Raw genomic sequence first — 17,001 nt, 5'->3', positions numbered from 1 at the left:
TGGGATGTGTGGGTGCCAGTCTTCTGGGATGCCTAGGGTTGAGGTGGAAATACCTGGGGTGGTCTGGGACTGGTACTTGTTACTGGAGCTGTGTTCTGGGACTTACGGGGAGATTTTTACTTGGGATCAAACTGACTTAAAGAACACGTGAAACCTCTTTGGGTGGTAAACCTGTGGCTTCAGATTTAGGTGAGTTTAGGTGAGTCTGTAGACCTGGGCCCAAGGTACCAGTGCTACTGAGTCACACTGTCACGTTGGAGTTCTGCCTGAGGTGTAAGTGTGTTTCTGCATCTTAATCCCTGTAGATCTGAGAATATTCTTTGTTTTCACTCCATGCTTTATGCTCTGATATCCATGAAGACATCTTAAAGCATTGGACTGCTTGCTAAAACTCATTCAAGGACCCCATTCTTTGTTTTCTTATGACTTGGGTGGTGGTTACTTGCTCTAATAACATTACTGAATAACTGAAGTGTATGCTGTTTCTAGAGTCTGTTCCTTAAACTTCTCCCACGTGGTACTGTTCAACAGTTAACACTCTTTCTAAATGTCTGAACCATTTTGTTCTGGGAAACTGATATACTCTAAATCCTGATTAATCCCATCCAGATATGTCATTGAATCTAGAAACATGTAGCATGCCTGTAAGTCTGTTTGTCCTTCAGTTATTCAGGGGCTGAATTCACAGAAGCCTGAAATTGTAATCGATTTAGTTCCAGAATGTGTGTGCCATTCTTCTCATTGGAAATACTGGGGAGTTCTACAAGGCTTATCCAAGCCATCTGTGTTTTGTTTACATATCCATTTTTTTCTCCAGGCATTATTTTCATTAAAATGTTTTTTCAAAGGGTGATTGTTTTAGAAGTCAACATACAGCATTTCCATAAAAATTACTTTCTTGCTCAGTTAACCTTTTTTATGTAAGAAGTTTCTGTTCAATTATCTCCTGTCCTGATAATGGGCTTAAGATCTAGCTTTCTGGCATGTATTTTTCTGAAGGCGCATTGCTTCTGTGAATTCAGCCCATTTAATCCAGACTGCTGTTGTATCTGCTGGTCTTTCTAATCCTCTAACCTGGCTGCTATTCTCTCTCCTCCCCTCTGTCTTGTAGAGAGGTCTGAAGAATGTGTTTGATGAGGCTATCCTAGCTGCCCTCGAGCCTCCGGAAACTCAACCCAAAAGGAAGTGCTGTATATTCTAAACTGTTTTCTCCTTCCCCTCTATGCTGCTGCTTCCTGTCCCACTACTGTAGAAAGAGCATTTAAAAACAAAGGAATAAAACCATCCTGTTTGAAAGCCTCTGCGTCTTTTTACTCACCACCTAAGAGCAACCTCTGTATTAGTTTTTGATCAAGAATGCAATATCTTATAGAATATTTTTTGTGATCAGTAGTCAAGTTGGACTTGTTTAACTTTCTGCTTCTTGAGTTGCCTGATGCTCAGAGCTTTTTGGTTTGGATTACTATTGCAAAAGGGAACTTGGTGTGGCATTAAGAATGTTCTCTTGGAAAAAATAAGAGTTTTAACACTTCTTAGCTCTAGATGGAGAAAATAACACAAACATCATTTTACTCTTATGATCAATTGTAATTGTAATTGCATGACAAACTTTATGGAAAAAGGGTGACCTGCTAGTAGAGTGTAACGGGGAAGGGAGGATTCTTCTCTGGTTTTCTTTTGTGCAGTGAAACTTTGTGTTGCTATTGCTTTGGCTGTCTGTGCTGTAGTGGAGTATTTGTCAGTCTGGGGTGGGAAAGGTATTAATGTATCTGCTACTGCTTTATGAAATCATTTGTTACCATATCTTTTAAGAATAGCATCCATTTTAACAGTTGACTTAAGGTTTGTTAATGTTGAGATGTAAAGCTGCCACCTTTATATTTTCCTGCTTCTGATTTTATTGTTGTGAGGGAAACATACAATTGTGGTTACCTTCAAATTTTGAAATTAAAAATATACAATTGTTTGTATAAATGCCTGATGAAGCTTTATTCCTGTTGCACTGACTGGTTCTAGTTTTACATATGTATCAGGTGCCCGCATTTTGCTTCCTTGAGCCCCCCGGGCTCTGATCGGTGGGATGCAGGGAGTTCAGAGTGAAGGTCTTTGACGCAGCCGTGGGAGCTGCGCTCTCCATCCTTGCCTGCGCCTTCCATGTAACAAGGATGCCGCTGCCGGCTGCTGGTCCCTCGGTCCTGTTCCATACTCCGCTGTTTCATTGGAATGCAGAGCTGCTTCACTTGTTTTTATGTAAAATGTTTCAGCGGCATATTACACAACTCATTGAATGAGCAAATGACCCATGTGGCTTGTTCGCTTCTTGTGACATACATTGGTCTGCAGAAAGCTTTCTTGAAGGACCACTGTCTCATTCATGAATATCCATTCCTCTGCTCCTGAATTGCTGGATCCTTCCAGTGTCCTTCCTGGACAAAACTTGGTGAAGTGGGATGATTGTGTTGAGATTCAGAGTTTTAACGTTTTGTTCTTTGCCGACTCTTGGGGGTTTGAATGTTTTTAATTTGATCTTAGCTTTATTATACTGAAAATCAGACGGCCCATTTTTTTCTTTCTACCCCTTTTCAGAAAGGCCTAAAGAATGTATTTGACGAAGCAATACTGGCTGCCCTGGAGCCTCCCGAACCGAAGAAGAGCCGCAGGTGTGTGCTGCTATGAACATCTCTCCAGAGCCCTTTCCGCACAGCTGGTGTCAGCATCGTACTAAAAGCAATGTTAAATCAAACTAAAGATTAAAGATTAAAATTCGTTTTTGCAATAATGACAAATGCCCTGCACCTACCCACATGCACTCGTGTGAGACAAGGCCCGTAGGTATGGTCCCCTTCCCCCTCTCATTACTAGTTAATTTGAGTAATTGTGTATTGTCAGAAAAGTGATTAGTACTAGTTTTTGTTTTGTTGTTTCATTTTTTTTTTTGTTTTGTTTTGTTTTGTTTAAAAGCAAGGCATGCTTGTGATGACTCTGTAACAGACTAATTTAGGTTGTTGAAGCTGCTCCTGGGCTCCATCCACTCTGGAGAATGATCTGGGACATTTAGGTTTTGTTTTGTTTTTCTTTTTTCTTTTTTTCTTTTTTCTTTTTTTTGCGGGGGAGGGAGGTGGGGTGCGGGGAGTGTGTGTGGGGTTTGTTTTTATTTAGTCATGTTTTTTAAATTCATTAACCATTGGACAGCCCTTAAGGGGAGGAGGACGGATTGATTCCACATTCCACTTCCTAGATCTAGTTTAGAAAACTTGTTCCCCACCTGGTGCTCTTAGGAAGGAGTATAGTAAATGCCTCATTTAATAACATACTCCTTTTTGAAAGTTGCCTTTTCTCTCCACCCTTGAGTAGGCCCAGTATTTGATGAAACTCATGAAAGTGGGTGGAACCTGTCTTGCCCCTCCTCTTTTTCTAGGATGCACTATATATGTGACTGTGACTTTCAAGGAAATTTGTTTGCCATTTGCTGATTTTTTTTTCCTGAAGTTAATTTCTAACTTCTTTCACTGATAAATGAAGAAAAGTATTGCACCTTTTGAAATACACCAAATGGATTGAGTACGTAATTAAAAAACATTTTTTTTTCCCTGTCAGTCATTGTCTTATATGCTTAGCATAGATGTCCAGCTTAATAGTGTGTGATACGGTGTTCCTAGAACACAGCTAAAGACCTGGTAAATCGAGGAAATGTGAGGGGTGGCGCTAGGAGACAGATGTCTATGGAATGATGCACATCCTCTTTCAAGTTGGGAGGATGGAGACCTGCTTCATGAAGAAGCTGGGGGTGTGGGTGGGGGTGGGGAGAACATTTAACAACATGGGGACCAGTCAGGGGAATCCCCTTATTTCTGTTTTGCATATGAGGAACCCTAGAGTAGCTGGTTAAGGCTCTCTAGTTTAATAAAAAAAATCACGGAGTCTTATGAAGACTCTTCATAAGTGTTAATAGGGATTTTATCCACTTATTTTGGTTGCAGTTTCCAATTTTTAAAAATGTTTAGGTAATCTCCACCTTCCCCAAATCCTAATTCTTGTAGATTCATTAGTGTTGAACCAATGCTTTCTCATGTCTCAATTCTTTGTATATGCATTCTTTTCAGATGTATTAAACAAAAAACCCTTCACAAGCCAGCCTGGGGGTTGTTCTTTTCCCTCCGCCTCTTTTTTAGATACCTAGGAGTGGGGACTTGACTCTTCGTAACATCAATTTCTAACAAATTTTGGGATAAGATTTTAAAACTTTATTATTACTATTATTATTTTTTATGTACTTTATTGCCTTTCTGGCCTTCAGTTTGAGGTGGTGGTTTCCCCTCAGTATGTTCAGGTTTGTGCCTTCTCCCGAGTTTGGCAAGTGGGTTCATAGCAGTCCTTAGTGAAGGTGATGCTCAGGAAGCTCACTGCTCATGTTGTTGGGAGGGAGTGGCAGCACACCTCTCTCATCCATTGCTTAGGTGGAAAGCGGCCAGTTGTTTTCTCAAGTTTTCTGTATCAGTGCTTTTCAGACTTTGTTGCTTACTGGAGTACAGCTTGAGCAGTGGGTTTTTAAAAGCTTTCCATGTATTTCCAGAACACGGCCACGTTGGAGAACCATTGCTCCTAGATTGTTACCCAGACTGCTTCCATCAGATTCCAGATTCTGTGCTGTGAATCTGAATATGGGACACATTTTCATTTACCTTAAGGGCATTATACTGATCTGTAAGAGAGCCTTAGAAACTAAGAGCTGTTGGTACAGTGTAACCTCATTTTGGTGGTTTTCTAAGTGGAATCAGTTTGGCTTGATTCCGTGCTGTGCTGGAGCTAAGCTGGGTGGCTTGGTTGGGAAGGGGTTATGAAGAGGCAGATCTAAGCTTTACTGTTTTAACTAATGTTTCTTGCTCCTTGTTGACCGTGCTAGGGAGAGGTACTGGGATTGTGCTCTGAGAGCCTAGGATCAGGGACCGTATATCCCTAGTTCTTAGTACAGTGGCACATAGGTCCATCCTGATTATTGCTGTGTCCCTGGCCTAGCGTAGTGTTTGACACATAAGAGATAGCTCTAAAAATAGTCATTGGGGGCACCAGGGTGGCTCAGTCATTAGGCATCTGCCTTCGGCTTGGGTCACGCATGATCCCAGGGTCCTGGGATCGAGCCCTGCATTGGGCTCCCTGCTCCGCGGGAAGCTCTCCCACTCCCCCTACTTGTGTTCCCTCTTTCACTATGTCACTCTCTGTCAAATAAATAAAATCTTTAAAAAAATAAAAACAGTCATTGGATGGTACATGATTTCATGATTTCAGGAATGAATGAGTGAAATAAAGGTCACATGGTTGTGTCAGTGAAACATCCATGTATCAGAACAACAACAAAGACAAGGGGATTGATTTAAGCTAACAGTTTTCTAACTATTTTCTTATAAAGATTTTATTTATTTATTTATGTGTTATTTAGAGAGCATGAGCTGGCGGGGAGAGGGAGAGAGAGAATCTCAAGCGGATTCCCTGCTGAGTGTGGAGCCCTGACATGGGGCTCGATCTCATGACCCTGAGATCAGGACCTGAGCTGAAATCAATTAGGGATGCTACCCAGGCCTCCCTAATTAAACATTTTTAATTTGACTTCCACATATCAGAAGAACGTGTGTGGCAAATGGATGAAGTTAACATTGTTTTGTATTTAAATATTTTCTGTTTGACTTAACAGACTTGTCTGTCATCTTGGCTTAGTGACTAATACTACTCAGGGAGTGTGATCTAGAGGTTGGAAAAGGATTATCTAAAACAGTCCTTAGCAGGCTTAGCTTGTGGCAAAATGTACATTTAGGCTAATATGACACTAATACATCACTGGTTTTCTAAAATACCAGATGTTTTACTGAAGGTCTTAGAAATAGGTTTTGTGTTTTGTTAAAGTTGTACCCTTAGAGCTGGATTTTATGCCAGCAGGGGAGCATGTTCCAAGGGGAAAGGGAGGATGATGGTATGAAAGCACCAGTTGCAGTATTTCCTTCATTCTAAGGTGTATTTGTCCTCAGTCTTCGTGTTGTAGTCAGAATACCTCTTAAAATTTGTACAGTTAATGTAGTATTTTTTTTTTTTTTTTGGTTTTGAAAAGCTGTCATTAAACCTGCTGGTATCATAATTGCTGTCTTTGTAGAATGGATAAAAATAATGGTATTTCTTTTTCTTCGTTGTTAGGTTTGGACTATTTTTTTCTCCTCCCGTTTTGATATTATTAGTAGTGTTTGAGTACTGCGTGCTAAGAAACTCTGGTACACAAGGACCTTGCTTCTTGAGGAGGATTGGAACTTAGTCCCCCTGGGTACAGCTAACCTACTGTTGGGAGATTTGGTGTATAACCTGTGGGGAAGGGACAACATTTCGCCAGGAAGTGGACTTCATTATCTTTTGGGAGGGGCTGAGCTCTTCCTGGTTAGGGTAACTCTGAATGACATCTGAGGGAAGTAGCTTGAAATCACATTCCTAATTCAGATCTTGTTGTCTGTAGGCCTTACTCCGAGTTCCCCCAACTTCAGAGCATGATCCTTTAACAACGTAGAACAACAGAAGACCTTGCCTTATTATTTTCTTTCTGGGACTGTTTAAATACTTTTAAGTTTATACAGTATATTACTTTGAGTTTTTTCCAAAGTGCCTTCCCTTTTTCTTAAGCCTCATTTCATTAGCTTTTGCTTAATGCTGCATTACAAAGCACCCTAACCCTCTGGCTTACCACAAGCTTGTTTTTCTCTCACTAATGGGTCAGTTTGGCCTTGCCTCCAGGTTTCAGCTTTGGCCCAGGTTGGCTCCAAGCTTCTCATGCTGGAGCCTGGTTCCAGAGAGCAGTAGTTACCTAACAGTGGACTTCTCATGGTGAGCCTGGTGAGCCAAAGGGGGTGCAAGGTCAAGCACATTTAATTTCTCATATTTCATTGTGCAGAAGATTCCATATAGCCAAGCCTAAAGTCTGTACCACTTATTCATTCATTCATTCATATATAGTAAATTCAAAAAGTTTTTTTTAAAGCACTTAATAAGGCCCTGAAGATATAGCAGAGAATAAAATAGATGTGGGATCCTGACTTCTACTTGGAATTTTCCTTGCAAATTTGATAGCTATTTTTGAATAACCATTTGGTCTCTTCGCCCTTGGAATGGCTTTCGAGAAAGTGACAGTCTTGTCTGTGTGTGCCTGCCCGTGGCACACAGTCGTCAGACGGCTTGGTCCGTCCTGGGCGCTGGAGGTAGGGGGGCAGGACAGCCCTAAGCCAGTGCGCCCTTCGGCGGGGAGCTTGGACTCTCCCAGGCTCTTGATCTGTGAAATAATTAGGCATTTAGTCATCATTGGGGTCTCAGATACAAGTCCGTTGCCTGCTTAGTCAACAATTAATGGGAAACTTAAAAAAAAAAATTCCTCTGAGATTCTGATGTCTAGGTATGGGGTGGGGCCTGGGAATCAATTTAATTTTTAAAAGCTTCCCAGGTAGAACCTTGGTTAGATATGTTTGGGAATCAGTGCACACCTCAGTGGTTTTCTCTTCCTTTTCTTTCTTTTTTTAAGATTTATTTATTTTAGAGAGCATGCAGTGGGGGAGGTGGGGGGGGAGAGCAGAGGGAGAGGGAGAATCTCAAGCAGACTGCCTGCTGAGTATGGAGCATGAAGCGGGGCTCCATCCCAGGACCCAGAGATTACGACCTGAGCAGAAATCGAGTTGTTCGCTCAACCATCTGAGCCACCTAGGTGCCCCACCTCAGTGGTTCTTAACTCTGGTGGTGTGAATGTTACCTAGGGAGCTAATTTTTTAAAAAAGGAAAATAATGCCTGGGGCCATTTTAAGCAATCTCTGGAGATAGGGTCACTTAAATTTATCACTTAATTTTTTTTTTCCAAATTATGTTTTGAGAGGCATCATTTCTTTAAATCTCATCAGATTATTTTAGTGTTCCTCCAGGTCTGAGAACGATGTCACTAAATGATTTCTTAAGGTTTCATTTATATCTGGCATGAATTTTAGAGTAATCTTGGGTCGCAAGTCTTCAGTTTAACTGTTCTTTGAGGAAAGAGATTTTCCAAACTTGTGGTTCCAACCAGCATTCAGTTCTTGACTCCTTAACCAGAAAAGAACGTGTAGAGAGTTCATTGTCATATAATTTATTGGTGAACTGGCACTGAGATAGTTTGGGCAGACGCCTAAGTAATTAAATTTTTTAGGCAGCAGTGTGAGAGAGAGCAGTTACTTGAGTTTTGGAGATCAGCTAAGGTTTTCTAACTCAAAGCTAGAATGTAGGGAGCTATATTTCCCTGATAATTTCAAGACAAGTGTAATTTCACTGGAGATGGTATCTTTTTCATTCCCCTCACGAATATTCCAGTTCACCTGCAGAGAGTACACCAAACCATATTCCAAATAGTGTAAAGTTAGTACTAGAAATGAGTATGAAATTGAAGTTATTCCAACAGACTAAATTGGACTTGTAGGAGATGAAGTCTCTTGCTAACTTAAAAAACAAGGCAAGGTCACTTTGTTCCTCTGATGTAGATGTCCTCTGTTGTGTGTCGTCATCGCTGCCCCCCCCCGCCACCCCCCCAGCACACATGTGCACACTTTCGTCAAACCTTTAACCTTTTTTGGCAGGGTGTGGGCCAGTGTTACGTGGCTTTATTTCCCCCTTTTGTTAGTGAATATTTAGTTCTGGGTGGATTGAACAAAGTCTGAGTGATTAAACAGGTAGTGGCTCCCTTTGTATTCTGGCCTGATACCGATGAATTAACATTTGATTGGATAGGGTCTTAGTTTGTGGTTGAGCTGTAAATTGGTATGGAGTCACATGGCCAGTCTCAGAGGCAGGAATTAGAGGGGTTTGCAGATAATTCAGTGCTTTTGAGCCATAAGCACAATTCTTTCTAAACTCCCTAATCATGGGCTATTGGGGCATAACCTCAAAAAGGTGGGCAAGCTTGTGCCAGTACCATGCCATCTATATCTTGCTTTTAAACAATTTATTGAGCTACATTTTACCCTGGCCCCTTCTGCTCTTTGCCAGTAAGCTAACCCATGAGCTTCTTGGATTGTTGAGATTAGCTCCACCTAGTGGTAAATTTAAGTTAAAACTGGCAGTTGAATCTAGGGTACATTGTACCTACTATCGGGACACCACTCCTTATGGGGTTTTGATAGATGGCAGAAGGCTGGGGAGAAAGTGGTGAGGTAGAAAGGAGTAGAGGCTGAGTCAGTATACTGATGGACTGGGGAGACTGAATTATCTAGGAGAGGCTCTTAAGGGTCAGCCTGAGGCTTTACAGTCAGTCAGAATTTAAAATTCTGGATGGTGTCTGATGTAGTGAAATAATTGCCCTGAGTCTTGACTCTGGGCTTACTAGCCACGTGATCTTGGGTAAGTCAGTGAATGTCCCTAAGCTCCTTTGCTTCATCTGTAAATGAGGAATAATGGTAATATCTACATCTCAGGGGTGAATGTGATGACTAAGTGGGATCATATAGGTGAACGTACTTTATAAATGCGAAAGTGCTATGAAAATATTAACAGCTACCAGATTTGCACTGCAATGGGAAGAATTTAGAGCAGGGAGCCCAAAGCGGGACTTGATCCCAGGACCCTGGGATCATGACCTGAGCTGAAGGCAGACGCTTAACCGACTGAGCCACCCTGGCCCTCCTCAGGAAGGATGACAAATCCGTGTTGAGTCTTGTAGAAAGAGAAAAGTTCAACTGTTCAACTGCCCTTCTTTTTTTCATTATAGCAGCTCTGTGAGTTGGCAGAGCAGGGTTTGTTGATGAGAAAGCTGGACCTTAGTGAGTACCCATGGCCAAGGGGATGATCGGAGTGCCAGTTCTGAAACCTGGCACCCTTTCCTTTTTCTCCTTACCATCCCACGGCATGGCCTTTAGAAAAGCACCATTGTTTTCCGTATATTGAATATGGGCCTGATGAGTAGGAGAAAGGAACCTCATTATTAGGTCACAAAATCTCATTAGCTTGACCCAAATAAAGTGAAGTGATTGGGATTCTGGATCTCCATCATCTCTCCACAGAGGTCAGGGGTCTTCACACTGGAGTTCAGGTGGTAGACTCAGAAACCTCAGATCATGTTTGTATTAGTGATTTCACTTGATCCTTAATACAACCCTGTAAGGGAGGTGGGATAGATGGTACCATTTGTCAGATGGCAAGACTGAGGTCAGACAACTTGGCATTGTGTGATAGAAAATGCATAACTGGCTTTGGATTTGAGTTTTGGTTCTGTCACTAATTTGACCCTTTGACCTTAGGCAAGTAACTTAAACCTTCTGAGCCTTGCATTCTCTGTGAAATGGAAATAGCTATACTTAACTTTACCTGTGAGTTGTGAGGGTTACATGAAATGCTGTATGTAAAGCACTTAGCTTTACAGTGCTTGCAAGTAGTAGGTACTAGGCAGTAAATGAAATGGATTGAAGGTGTCATCACCATTGTCATCCTCATCCTCATTAGCTCTCTTCATACTAGGGCCAGAAAACCCTGCTGGCTTTTGGGTCTCAGGCTGCTATACGAATGAGGGGCCCTCGGCACCCCCTGCTAGGAATAGGAAAACACTTTTAGGGAGCGTGAAAGTATTGTTTTACTCTCCCTGACATCTCATCTTTAACCAACTCTGTGATTGGGCTGGCCCTTTGTTTGGAGCTCCAGACCCACAATGGAGCCTCACTTCCAGCTTTCTGAACCTCCTTTGTAAAGCTTTGGAAGGTCTGCATTGGTCTGATGGGAGAGAGATTTGGGGCTTGATTCTGGATCTCTTACTCCCTGAAGAGCTGCCCCCTTTCCTCCATAACTTGAGGACTTTACAACTGTTTTGGTGTTAGGGAGTTCGGTGCATCCCTTGGCAGCTTTGTGAAGGGTGGGTAGGCACTGTGAATTCTTCACTTGCCTCATGTGAGAATGACTTCACCCCAGGGCGCTGAGTTTGCAGAAATTTCCCTGTCTTAGATGCCAGTGTGCTCTAAGACTAGTCTTTCCTTAGCCCACAGGGATCTTGGCCCCTGGTAAATGTAGCGTGACTAAATGGAGTCCTGTTTTTGCATTTAGCTTGCATTACGGTGTTTGATGTTCTCTCCGTTTCTCCCTGATAGTAATATAATTCTCTGGATTAGGAGTTGGAAACCCAGGTTCTAGTTGGGGCAACAGTTTCCTTGGACAAGTTGCTGTACCTCTTTGGGCCTCAGTTTCCCCATGTATAGATAAAACTGATTTTCTGTTCCTTTTTGGTTTGTGTCTTTTTAGCAGTAATCCTCTTTTCTTTCAAATAGAATCTTACAGAGGGCCCCATGAAGGGAATAGAAAAGGTGTCCTACGGAACAGAGATGCTGGGGTTGAAGCCAGGCAAGCAGTTTTGCTCTCCCACTGCTTCCTTGTCTCCAATGCAGATATACATGCTTTGTGCCCCCCTGTGGGACTTCTAGGGCTCTACCAAGAGATGTGAACATCACTGGTACAGGATCATCTCTACAGCTCTAAGAATTTTTTTGCTGTTGACAGGTAGTTAATAAAAATCTGTAAAATGTATATATGAAATGTACAAGTAGACTATTGAGTCTTTAAGAAGAATTAGATTTTCATTGATATATTTGAGAGATTCTAAAGTTTGGTTCAGTCTGTAATGCTTTAATATGTTGCAATGTCCAGTAGAAGACTGACTTAGTTTTGCTTGTAGGATAAATAATTAAGAGTGGCTGATACCGTATTTCCCTCTCTTAGGTATCACTTCCTTCTGGGAATACCAGTACGATCCAAGCATTAATATAATTCAGTAGTGAAACTAGATGCTTTTACAGATACCTCTCTTACAAGTATCCTGGCATTCTCCACTATTTATATAGAGCAGAAAGAACATTTGCTGTTTGTGTTTTGGGAATCATTCTAGTGCCAGTTTCATATTAAGGGATTTAGGAATACTGAATAGTAAGATAAGTATATATACTCTGGAGTAGAGGGATGTAAATTTGAATTAGATTCTGTCACTAACTAGCTGTGTTTGAACAAACTGCTTTAATTTTTCAGTCTTGATTTACACATCTTTAAATTGAGCCAGTAATACCTGTTAACCTTTTGCAGATTTGTCATAAGGATTAGGGGATAACGTATCTTCAACCTCCAGTGAACATACAGTCAGACAGAAGGACCAAGATTGGTCTGTTAGGGAATTCTCATAGAAAAGCATCCAGTTTTATGTTAGTAGGTTCAAAAGGTAAGTCACCTCGTGTGATTTACTCATTGGTGTTTGCTCACTTCAGGGAACATTTGTTTATGTCTTGTCCGTTTGCAAGAGGCAGTATAGAGGAATAATTAGGAACAGGGACTCTAAAGCCAGACTGCCTGTGTTTAAATCTTAGCTCCACTGTTTACCTGCTGTGTGATCTTGGCTGAGTTACTTAAGTTTGATATTTCTTGTGGGGATAATAGTAACACTAACCTGCTCAGGAGGTGTTTTTTTTTTTTTTTTTTTTTTTTTTTTTTTTAAAGATTTTAAAGTTTTTTTGTGAAGATTTTATTTATTTATTTGACAGAGGCAGCGAGAGAGGGAACACAAGCAGGAGGAGTGGGAGAGGGAGAAGCAGGCTTCCTGCTGAGCAGCATGGGATCGTGACCTGAGCCAAAGGCAGATGCTTAACAACTGAGCCACCTAGGCATCCCAGGAGTTTATTTTTTTATTATTTTTGATTTTTTAAAAAAGATCTTATTTATTTGAGAGAGAGAGATCACAAGCAGTGGGAGGTGGGTAGAGGGAGAAGCAGACTCCCTCCTGAGCAGGGAGCCTGAAGTGGGACTTGATCCCAGGACCCTGGGATCATGACCTGAGCCAAAAGCAGACGCTTAACCTACTAAGCCACCCAGGGCACCCTTCAGGAGTTTGTTAAAAGTAGAATGACAAATCTGTGTTGAGTCTTGTAGAAGGGGAAAATTTAGAGCACACAGAGAGTGGGGTCTGGTAGTATGGTATTTTTATGGCTAAAAATGTAGCAAGTGGCTAGTCTAACCCTGACAGCATTTTTCTCGTTATAGACATCTTTTCTACCTTACTTAGATGAATTGTTTGATTGATGTTAGCGATCACAGGTTTTCAGGGCAGGTCTTATAAACCTAGAAGAGATCTAAGGTTATAGAGGGTGCTTACTCAAAGTCACATAAAGCACATTTAGTGGCAGAACCAACCTAGATCAGTATATACAGTCCAGGACTTTGTTCCTATTTCACAACAGAGGATACTCACTTTTTTTAATTTTGAGAGGGAGAAAGAGCGTTGGGTGTGGGGATAAGAGGGGGAGAGAGCATCGTAGGCAGGCTCCACACCCCGCGCAGAGTCCGTCACAGGGTTGATTTCACAACCCCAAGGTCATGACCGGAGCTGAAATTAGGAGCTGGACGCTTAACCGACCGAGCCACCCAACTGTCCCAGAGTATACTCACTTTTTTTTTTTTTTAAGATTTTTTATTTATTTATTTGAGAGAGAGAGAAAGCACATGAGATGGGGGAGGGTCAGAGGGAGAAGCAGACTCCCCGCCGAGCAGGGAGCCTGATGCGGGACTCGATCCCGGGACTCCTGGATCATGACCTGAGCCGAAGGCAGTTGCTTAAGCAACTGAGCCACCCAGGCGCCCTATACTCACTTTTTTAAATGACTGGATGAGCAGTTCTTGTTAATGAAGAATAATAGCAAAACTTAGTGTTTAATACGTTATAGGAAAACGAAGTCTACAGACACGGAGTTTTTCCCCACAGGTTATGGGCCATCACACTTTCTACCCAAGTGCTTGGAAGACTGTAAGTGAGGGGAATAATCAGTTAGGGGGCGCTTTCCAGTAGGTTGTTTCAAAGAATATACAGTTACTGAGCCGGGGCTCACAGGAGAAGGGTGTATTCCTGATGTCTTGGACAGTGGGTCTGACTTGTGATAATATTATCCCCAAATGATATACATGCTGTTTCCATAATGGTAATGAGAGCTTTATGCATAACCATTTTTCAGGAAATTTAGGCTCAGAGGAATTTGCTCAAGTCAGAGCTTCAAAATGATGAAATCATGATTCAGCTCCAGATCTATCTGATTCCAAAAGCCAGTGTGTTTCACCATATGTGAGAATGCCCACCGCCTCCCCCCCCAAATGTGAATGAATATTCTTAGAAAGGTTAAGCTCAGGCTGGAGCCACACTAAATTTAGGAAGACCTCTGTAAAAAGAGAAAAGACCAGAACTGGAGGCAGGCTGCATCTGCCCTGTTTTTCTTTCCTAGAGTCAGTGGATGTGTAGATGCCGGTGGTTTGGGTTCCTTAATGTAGGAAGACAGTGTAGCCACCTCTTGGAGGCAGAGGCTGCCCGGGGGCTTGGGAGGAGGGCGTGGAGCAGAGTTACTCAGGTGGCCTTTGATGGGACTAGTCTTAATACCAGTTTGGGTTGGTTCAGGCCGAGTCACCAGTGCTGGGACTGACAACGATGGATGGCTCCATCCGTTGAAAAGCCAACTGGGAAGGACCTTTAGAGGTTATTTAGCCCAACCCTTTCACTTCTTTGGGGGTGGGGTGGGGTGCAACAGTTTTGTTTAGATATAATCCATGTACCATATAATTCACTTATTTAAAGTGTATAATTCAGTGTTTTTTATCTATTCACTGACTTGTGGAACTATGACCACGATATATTTTGGAACATCATCTTTACCTCAGAAAGAAACCTACCCCATACCCTTTAGCTGTCACCTCCTAAACCCTCCTCCCCTGCCCCTTGTCCCTCCAACCTTAAGCAACTAGTAGCCTACTTTGTCTTGCTGTAGATTTGCCTCTTTTGAAAATTTCATATAAATGGAATCATACAGTGTGTGGTCTTTTGTGATTGGCTTCTTTCATTTAACATAATGTTTTTAAGGTTTCTCCATATTTTAGCATATATCAGAACTTCATTCCTTTTTATGGCTAAATGTTCCATTGTATGGATATACATTTTGTCTAATTCATTTATCAGCTGATTGATTCTTGAGTTGTTGCCACCTTTTGGCTGTTAGCCTAGTGCTCCTGCGAACAGTTGTGTACATGTTTTTTTGTGTGGCCTTCCAGTATTCAGATGGAGAAATTGAGTGGAGTGGTTTGCCCAGTTCTCACTGCTGTTCCCAGTGTATCCTGGGGCTGGAGGAGGCTGTGGTGTCATCTGTTTGACCAGGATGGTAGCTAACTGTGAGGAGTTTGATGCATGTAGAGACTTGTGGAGAAGCTGAGATTATTTTTAGTTTGGGGGCCTTCGGTTCCTCCAGGACAGGTGATAACAATGCAAGGACATGAGGATGGACTTAGGTATCACATTTTCCACTGACCTTCAGTGCAACCCTAGACAGGTGACTTGACTTCTGTGAGCCTTGGATTTCCTACTTGAGAAATGGCATTAATGCCTGTCTTGCAGTATTATGAAGAGCAGCAGTGACGGAGGTGAAGCACCCCGCGTAATGCCTGATTGGCTAATTCCTATTATTTAGGAAGATAATGGAGGAGCAGAGGAAAATGGCCAGAGGTGGACCTGTAATGCTCCAGAGGAGCCACTAGATGGCAGAAAAATAGCAAGAAAAGTCTGGTTGGTTGTACACCTGGGACTTAGAAAGGTTTCTTGAGTTTGTCTTTCTCATTGGCCTGGAAAAAGAGCACAGACACTCAAACTGCTGGGAACAGAGCCCACTGGCCCGCAGTCGCTTGTCACCCCCACCTACCTGTAGCCTGTACTATAATTCTTAGAACCATTACCACCCTCCAGGACCAGTGATCTTGCTTTCCATTTCTCAAATAAATGAGTGTCTTTCAGTTCACCTGCAGCCAAGCATCAGTCCTTATTCTCCCCATTTAAAAAACTGGATCATGAGCCAAGCTTTGGTGCAGACTCTGTGTTTGGGGAACTTGCAGACCAAGATATCTCTCGTTATGGACACATCCTGTCCCTCCAAGCAGCAGCATCAAGTTTAGGCTGCCGGGGAAGAGTGAAGTGTCCATGTGTGGGGTGGGAGTTGGAGGGAATTGGTTTACCTCAGGGCTATGGAGAAGATTTGGGTTCGTTGGAATGTATGCAAGCAGAGAAGTCCTCTTACAGGCGTACACTGGGACTGGGCCATTAGGCCAGACGACCTCCATGTTTTCTCACGGTTCTGAGCCTAGATGGCCAGGAAAGGTGAGCACAGGGAATCTGCAGCTTTTTCCTGGCTCATTCAGAAAGATTTCCTACTGACTGGTTTCTCCCAGCCCCCTTTTGCCTCCAAGGAGGGAACTTTTATATCTAATAGAATCGAGGCTCCCCAATTTGCAAGGGCCCGTGAGTAGAGGATGGAAAAAGTAGAGAGAGGCAGATTGATGGGACCCTGGGCTGGAAGGTAGCCTGGAAAGATCATGTGGCCCATATCCTTTCCTGTGGACAGATGGGGCTTTATAGCTGAGAGGCCTTGGTCAGGCTGAGGCTTAAATAGACCGTGGCCCAGCCTCAGCCGTTCACTGGCAGGCAGTTGGCTCTGGTCTCCTACCGTCTAATCTTCGTATGTTTTTTGTCATCTTTTCTTAACCTGTGTGTGAGCCTCTCCTTGTATCCAGCATGGTGTGAAGCACATAGTGAGTTCAGATGACTGAACAGAAGAGAGGCGGGGAGGAGAGGGGAACTCAGGAATGCAGAAGAATCCAGCAGGGGAAAAAATAACGCATGGGTCATAATACCATCTCATGTTCATCTTCCGAAAAGCCTGTGAGGCAAGTAGAGCAGGTGTTTATTTTACAAGTGAGAAAACTGGCCTAGAGTTCAGCTTCTATAAGATTTCACAGATGGAAATCAGAGCCTTTGGTTCAGAGTCCAGTGCTCCCTCTCTGCTTGAGCACCTTACCTCTACGTGGATGATGCCCCTTTTCTACCGAGTGGCTTCTGTGGTTAGGAAAGCTGGGACTGGCATTCCGCTAATTCACAAAATGGGTAAGGTTCATCTGAGCACCTCTCCTGTCCATTTT

At 42.6% G+C, this 17,001-nt stretch overlaps 1 protein-coding gene across 5 annotated transcripts in view; it reads left to right on the top strand.

The window, feature by feature from the left end:
• The window catches only part of CDC42 (cell division cycle 42), a 48,701-nt gene extending 44,567 nt beyond the window's left edge, over window positions 1-4,134 (top strand). For 3 of the 5 annotated variants that reach the window (XM_073903224.1, XM_073903225.1, XM_073903226.1), the window contains exon 6: window positions 1,112-2,527. In XM_073903224.1, the coding sequence (XP_073759325.1) occupies window positions 1,112-1,201 (90 nt within the window). In that variant the 3' untranslated portion in view covers window positions 1,202-2,527. Of the gene's footprint in view, window positions 1-1,111; window positions 2,529-2,586 lie in introns of those variants that run through there. The other 2 variants (XM_025855704.2, XM_073903227.1) reach the window with 2 other exon arrangements.
• Window positions 4,135-17,001: the final 12,867 nt, after the last annotated feature.

Source organism: Callorhinus ursinus, unplaced genomic scaffold (genome assembly GCF_003265705.2).
Source record: "Callorhinus ursinus isolate GAN/ISIS: 27379988/994484 unplaced genomic scaffold, GSC_fseal_2.0 scaffold18, whole genome shotgun sequence".
NCBI classification, from domain to species: Eukaryota; Metazoa; Chordata; class Mammalia; order Carnivora; family Otariidae; genus Callorhinus; species Callorhinus ursinus.
The sequence above is the reverse complement of the archived record's forward strand: the minus strand, read 5'-3'. Positions and strand labels throughout refer to the sequence as shown.